The 7500-nt window shown below is 38.3% G+C and overlaps 2 protein-coding genes across 9 annotated transcripts in view; one reads left to right on the forward strand and one right to left on the reverse strand.

The window, feature by feature from the left end:
* The window catches only part of mrpl18 (mitochondrial ribosomal protein L18), a 3622-nt gene extending 1805 nt beyond the window's left edge, over nt 1-1817 (forward strand). The window contains exons 3-4 of one of the 2 annotated variants that reach the window (XR_007138265.1): nt 42-383; nt 1678-1817. Coding sequence is in view for 1 of the 2 variants with exons in the window: in XM_027162286.2 (XP_027018087.2) it covers nt 42-276; nt 1678-1749 (307 nt within the window). In the remaining variant the exon portion in view is untranslated. The remainder of the gene's footprint in view (nt 1-41; nt 384-1677) is intronic. The other variant, XM_027162286.2, reaches the window with a different exon arrangement.
* A 50-nt stretch (nt 1818-1867) lies between these two features.
* The window catches only part of si:ch211-203d1.3 (protein phosphatase Slingshot homolog 3), a 17904-nt gene continuing 12271 nt past the window's right edge, over nt 1868-7500 (reverse strand). For all 7 annotated transcript variants that reach the window (XM_027162282.2, XM_047802197.1, XM_047802196.1 and 4 more), the window contains 7 exons: nt 7453-7499; nt 7185-7331; nt 6505-6705; nt 6146-6341; nt 5732-5830; nt 5496-5591; nt 1868-5242 (listed from right to left, as the gene is read on the reverse strand). In XM_027162282.2, the coding sequence (XP_027018083.1) occupies nt 5075-5242; nt 5496-5591; nt 5732-5830; nt 6146-6341; nt 6505-6705; nt 7185-7331; nt 7453-7499 (954 nt within the window). In that variant the 3' untranslated portion in view covers nt 1868-5074. The remainder of the gene's footprint in view (nt 5243-5495; nt 5592-5731; nt 5831-6145; nt 6342-6504; nt 6706-7184; nt 7332-7452; nt 7500) is intronic.

Here is a 7500-nt window from a genome sequence, read left to right on the forward strand (position 1 = left end):
GTCTTCCTCCTCGTCCTCTTCTCCCTCCTCTTGTCTGTCAGGTTGGTGTTGAAGCGCTCGCAGCATCACGTGTCAGCTGCGGTGTTTTCCAGAGACTCGGACGTCCCCGTGCTCACGTGTTCCACACAGGAGTGGGCTCTGAAGAAGCAGCTGAGCTCCACTCACTGTGTGTCTGCGTGTCGCGCCGTGGGAGATGTTCTGGCTCAGCGATGCTGCGAGGCCGGAATCACACGACTCTCTTACAGAGAGGTTCCCTGGACCTTCCGCTCCGACGCCGTGAGTCTCCTCCCCCTGGATTCTCCTTCTTCACACTGATGTATCGTTACAGCACAAAACATCTACAGAAATAACCACTAATCACAGACAGTGTGAGAGAAAATCAAGTAAAAACTAAATTCAGTAAATTGAAAATTTGCATAAAAATCTGATTCATTTCCTTCAATAAATTTTTAATGTTAAGTTAAAAGAAGTTTTGGGCTCCAAATCTATTAAAATAATATGAACTGATGTTTGTCATTAATTTATTAATAATTGTGTTTTATTTATTTCAAAATGTTAATATATTTGTGTTTTGAATTTTTTTTAACAATGAGCGATATTCTTTTTACATATGAGACACGAGTACTTTATGAATTATGAATGGATTATGAGAAGAAAAACATTTATTATATATATATATATATATATATATATATATATATATATATATATATATAATTTATTTAATCAGTGTATATAAAAAAACTAAATTCTGTGTAAAAATAAGAATATTAAAGGTGCGGTCTCCGATGTTTGAGAAATGCTTCAGAAAACCGAGTCGGGACGACAAACTAAACAAAAATCAAAACAAACGTGTAGCCAATGAGCAGAAAGGGGCGGGGCTTGTCGATATGAGGCGAAGAGAGTGTTCGGTGCGCATGTGTGACGTTAGCAGAAAGCGGTTTTAACGTCGACATGGAGGATAAAAACAAAGAAAGAAAGAGAAGAAAGACTTACGATAAGGACAAGAAGTAGGACGTGTTAATATAGGATCAGCTTTCCAGCGCTGGAGAGAACTGAAGGAGCAGGAAGTCGGCCACATATTCACAGGTTGGAGTTTCCCGAGTCAATAACTCCTGAGCTAAACGCTGTTACTACACAAATAACACCTCTTTTCTATCGTAGTAATGTAGAGAGGCAGCTACAACCGCGTTTTGTGTAGTAACAGCGTTTAGCTCAGGAGTTATCGACTCGGGAAACTCCGACCTGTGAACATGTGGCCGACTTCCTGCTCCTTCAGTTCTCTCCAGCGCTGGAAAGCTGAGTTTAGTTTGTCGTCCCAACGCAGTTTTCTGACGCATTTCTCCAACATCGGAGACTTTACCTTTAACTGATATTATTGATGCATAAAGGTGAAGATTCTTGCTTTATTTTATTTGTGAGATTTTAGTTAATAATTAAAGAATAAACAGAATAGAACTTTTTTTTTTTACTCATTGTTCCTATTGGCTGTAATTTGGGACCGTGATGAGAATTCCTCTTCAGATTTGGCTTCCTTTTGTCCCATAATTCTTTAATCTAGAGTTTGTAAAATTGAGTTTTCTTGATGCGGTCATTTTTATTTTGTATTACAAAAACAACTTGTATAAAATGTATAAATTTATATAAATCTAACAAAATAATTGTTATTGTTTTCAGGTCCAGACGTTTTGGACGGCAATGAAAGAAGGCGGCGTTTTGCTCAGCGAACCCAAACGCAAATTTATTTAATATATATTTTGTTCTTTCAGAATCGACTTGAAGCGTTGAATAAAAATTCTGGTGTAATTACAAATGAAGTCCTTCGTTATTGTGTTTGTGTAGTTCGTAGCAAACAATTCACGGAAACTACTTTATTAAACATATTTATTTTTAAAGAACAGCAAAGACAAGTACATGCTGTAGATACATCAGGAATAAAAGTGAAAATAAAAATACATAACAATATGGATCAGCGTTGCCAGATTACAGATTCATAACCTTCTGAATTAAAGACATTTTATCCAGCAACAGTGAAACTATAAATACGTGGATTATCTGGCAACCCTGTTTGAAATGTGTGTAAAAGACTTTATTTCCTGATCATAAACAACAAACAGCATTAATGACCTGATTTATGCTCCGATTTCGATTAAAAAAAAAAAAACAGCATCAGGATTAACTGAAAGAAAGATGGCACTTTTATGCTTGTTATTTTCTTTATCATCTCTCCAGCACACTACGGATTTTATCCAGCTGTTTCTTTCCTCATTATGGTGACTTTGGCTTCAATCTGGCAACCGTCTGTATGTTTAACACACAGCACAGTAAAAAAAATACTGCATGGAAATTAAAATACAGCGACACACAATAAATACAGCTGATAGAATTCATCATAAAGCTGGAACACGATTCGTACTGAACGCACAAACCGTCAGACACGTGTTCAACGTGACATTTTGGTCCAAACCGAAGGCACTAGGACACGAGGACAGAGTCGACCTGCTACAGCAGAGACGTCACAGTTCAATTATGGCACGTGTGAATTTATTCTGCAGGTAAAAATCCAACATCCTGACAAAACGACACCTCGGTAACGTTATGGAACAGAACCGTAACATTAACACTCCGGTTCTGTGCAGCAGTAGTGGAACACAGACATGAACACACACACACACACCTCACTGATGGACGAACACGTTTTAACGTACAATTTATATAACTCACTTAAATCAGGGTGTATTTTTTTTTTTTTTTTTAGAACTTAGCTTCAGATTTAAAAGGTTTTTCCAAAACCGACCAATCTGTGAACGAGCGCCTCTTAAAACTGTGTCGTATTGGGGTGCCATTACTTTTGTCCTCACAAAATAACACGTCTTTTTCTGGATTGGTTTTGGTCGAGTCGGTGATATAAACTGGAAAACGTGAGCTCATTAAACTATGTGTAACTGCAATAAATAATACGGATGTTTTCAACTCCACACCGGTTCGTGTGATGCTCCTGTCAACCGCTTAATGTCCTTCCTTTACACTTTAATAATAATAATAATAATAATAATAATAATAATAATAATAATAATTATTAATTATTAATTATTAATTATTATTATTATTATTAATAATGTATTAATTCCTAAATAAATCATTTCCTTTACTCTGAGAGAATATTTTCTTATGTCTATAATATGAATATGAACCTCAACAAGAACTAACTAACAAAATATGAAACTAGTGTTGACTAAAAGACTCGGATCCTAATGTTCGGTTCAATGATTTGATTCACTGATCAGAAATACAGCGAGTGAGAAAGTAAAGCAAAACTTTACCAAGCGTGCAGAAATAACAAGCATCAGCCGATCACGGCGAACACGGAGACGTGACCCGAATCCTAAATAAATAATTTACTAGTTTAAAACATTTCATGCTTCACGTCGCGTTTGTTCCATGCATCACTCAGAGTCGACTCAGAGTCGAATCACTTTCGCACTGGGATCCCAGCGGATCCTTCACGCTCAAAAACACTGAGGAGGACGTATCGAGGTTCTGCTCCAGTAAACTAAACACTGCAGATAGGAAAATTATCAGTCTTACTTTTTACTTAATTAATTTAAAGTGTTTAACACAAGCGTGGAGGTTTAAACAGAAGGAGCTGAAAATGAATCCCTGGCTGCTTCGTGCTGAGAGAAAAACATCTATTTAGTTACAAATGAATTAGACTTATTGCATAGAATTGAGGCAATAAAACATCTCTAAAAGATCTTGGGTCTTTTTAAAACTATATAATAATAATAATAATAATAATAATAATAATAATAATAATACTTTGCGTCCAGGTTAAACCAGAAATAAACATTTTCCTCATGTTCCCTCCATCACACAATAGCACACACGCAACCTTAGTGATTATACCTAGCTTGTTAGCGAATTTGGCTAATATAATCATTATCCTTAAGCTAGCCTGCTTGTTAGCAGTCTTGGCTATCGGTATACATAATCTAATACACGGTTAGCCGAATTACTTAGCATGCTAGCTAACATCGATCTTGATCTTAGCTTAACGGAAGGTAGCTTGCTAGAGATCTTGGCTATTGGCAATTTGTTGCTAGCCTTACGTTAGCTAACTTGCTAGTAAATGTGGCTAGTGTTGTACACAGTACAATTTGTTAGCCTAATGGCTACTGTTCTAAACAGTATTTACTGGCATTTGGATCAGAGCTATACTGTAGTCTATGCCAAGATAGATAGCTAACTTGTTTTCATCGTTTGCTACTGGTTTTCCCCAATACAGTAATCTAACATTAACTCACTCGTTAGCAAGTTTGGCTAATTGCTTTATTAGCTGGCTTGCTATCGACCATTGCTAATTTTATTTTATATAATTTAATACATCACCTTATTTTACAGAGTTTAGTCCTTATACCTATATACTTACTGGCATTGGCTAGTTTGTTAGCTAGTTTGAATGTTTAGAAAAGGCAACATTAGCACTGTTTAGATTGTTGGCTAGCTTAGCTACTATATGCTATTTTCACCTGGTGTATCACAATAATAATAATAATAATAATAATAATAATAATAATAATACAGGGATTTCTGATCTCTGGGAAATGCTTTTATATACCTTTATGCCTTTTCCTTGTTCTTTAATACTGCGTTAAATCAGTGAGGTGTGTGTGTGAACATTCGGCTCAGGCTCAGGCGAGTGTGTGAAAGACAAAAGAAAGGCACAGAGTGACGTCTGGAAAGTTTTCATAATAATAAAAATAAGAAACACCTAATGTATTGTGGTGTGTGTGTGTGAGTGTGGAGAATGTGTGTGTGTGAGTGTGCTGAATGTGTGCGCGAGTGTGGAGAATATACATGTATGTGTGTGTGTGTGTGAGTGTGTGTGTGTGTGTGTGTGTGTGTGTGTGTGTGTGTGTGAGTTGTCCTGTTTTCTTTTGAATCAACTCTGAAACAAACAAACAAATAAATCCCTCACCATTTTTCTCAACCGAGTCATTAAAATGATCATGAAGATCAACTTTCTCCCATGGTTTGTTCTTCCTCTTCTCTATTTTAGTCTTTTCTTTGCTCCTCATTGTTCCTCGCCGGTGCCGAGCCTCGGATTTTCCTGTTTCCTGCTCTGCGATTGGCTGCTTGGCTCAGGAGAAACGTCCACGTGAGCTCTCTGGTGAGTCAGAGCTCGTCGTTTGTGACTGCTGCGTCTCCTCTGAGCCGGAGATTTCCTCTGAGTCGCTGCGTTCTGCAGAAATCACAAGAATTTAATGTTTAGTGAATACAAAAACTTCTGCTTTGTTAACTCGTCCGTATAAAACGTGTACAGAATGCACAGTAGCTGCAGCAGTTATATAAAACCTCACACTACGATTTCAGCGACGTCATTTTTATCAGCGACAAAACAAACGGCAAGTGAAATAACTGCCAGGAAACATTTCCAAGATGTCTGACAAACGAGGAACTTTTACTACAAGGACTTAAAGTGTACGTGTCCGCACTTCTAGATCACTCAGTCGCTCCTCGTCGTCCAGCTGGATGGACTGCATGAGAGAAAACAGATCCATTCTTCCACTTCTGCTAGGACTCGGGGTCACCTGAGGGATGAAAACAAGACACATTATTATTATTATTATTATTATTATCTTGTAGTATTCTTGTATAAAGTCTAGGTGTCGATTATTTTCTGACACCAGCAAACTCTGGTGCAGAGAGAAAAAAGGGGGATTGTTCAGACCTTGTCACTGTCCTGGACAGTAATAACAGGGTTTGTTGTTGTTGTCGTTGTTGTTGTTGTTGCTGCTGCTCCATGAATTGATGCTGAATCAACAAACACCTGAGAGAGAGAGAGATAGAGACAGACAGACAGAGAGAGAGAGAGAGAGAGAGAGAAAGACAGAGAGAGAATGACAGACAGACACAGAGAGAGAGAGAAAGAGAGACAGACAGAGAGGCAGAGAGAGAGAGAGAGAGAGACAGACAGAAAGAGAGAGAGAGGAAGAGAGACAGAGAGAGAGAGACAGAGAGAGAGGGAGAAAGAGAGACAGACAGAGAGAGAGAGAGGGACAGAGAGAGGAAGAGAGAGAGATTGTGATACAGATTTATTATTAATCACATCATTAACTGCAGTAAAAGTGACAGGCATAGTTACATCTCTCTCCTCGTCCTCGTCCGTCTCTGAGCTCTCGTCCTCCTCTAGACTCTGTTCTTCCTCCTCCTCCTCTTCTTCCTGCTCATCGTCAGCCTGCTGTCGCTCCGTCTCCACCTTCTGTTCTTGTTCCTGAGGTGGATTATTCAGCGTGTCCGATCTAGACTTGCGCTTCCAGAGGGAGCTGTGCCTCTGTTTACTGCAGACATAAACCAGGGTGCCAATATTTTTATAGAGACTTTTTCCCCTTAATCCAATATCTGTCAATATAACACCGATACCAGCATGCTATACTGATCAACTGTGTGTGTGTGTGTGTGTGTGTGTGTGTGTGTGTGTGTGTGTGTGTGAGAGAGAGAGACCTGGCACTGAGGATGCCGCTGTAGGTGTGCAGCTGTCTGTAGAAGCCGTCGTTGGGGTGAACGATGGGTCTGCGCTCTCTCACGTGGTTAAGTGCCTCCTCTAACGTCCAGCCCTGCTGCTTCATCAGAAACGCAATGACTGTGGAGGCGGAGCGAGACACGCCCATCTTACAGTGAACCAATATCGACTGCCCATTTTTCCTGTATCCACACACACACACGTCCAAATCGTTACTATAAATCTTTACAAAGTTTGTTTACATTTTTTTCTGACCCAGAAAAATAAACTGCTCCTTTAATAAATAAAAATCAACAATAAAAGTGACATACACACATAAATAAATAAATAAATAAATAAATAAATAAATAAATAAATAAATAAATAAACAAACAAACAAACAAACAAACAAACTTCTGTTTAAAAAGTTATATTTATTTACTTTTTCTGTTTTATTTCTGTTTTTATTTCGTTGTTGGCTTTGTAGGAAAAAAATAAAAAAAACTGCTGGTGATTTTGTAAAACAAACATTTTATTTAACATTTTTATTGCTTTTATTCAGGGGGAAAAGAAACTGACAGCATTTCAATATAATTTTTGTAAAATAAATAAATAAGCACATCATTTTTATTAAACACTTCTACACTTTTCACCCCAGAACAGCAGCGGTTCTGCTCCTCACCTGGCTTCGTTGATAAACCTGTAGGTGTTGTTCCAGTACGAGAGAAGATCCGTGGACTCCACGTCGTACACCCGGATGTTCATGTAGGTGAAAGCTTCAGGGAAAAAGTTATCGATCTCCATGGTGACGTTTAGGATGTAACCCACACTGCGATCACACGTACACAGTAACAGAGTAAGTTAAAGTTCCTCATGTGTTGATGCCAGCGTGTGTGTGTGTGTGTGTGTGTGTGTGTGTGTGTTAAGAGGATCATAAACACTTCACCTACTTGTTTTTCTGAAGTTCTTCAAAGTTGGCTGCGTTCCATTCCGAGCCC

This window comes from Tachysurus fulvidraco, chromosome 17, assembly GCF_022655615.1.
Source record: "Tachysurus fulvidraco isolate hzauxx_2018 chromosome 17, HZAU_PFXX_2.0, whole genome shotgun sequence".
Lineage (NCBI taxonomy): Eukaryota > Metazoa > Chordata > Actinopteri > Siluriformes > Bagridae > Tachysurus > Tachysurus fulvidraco.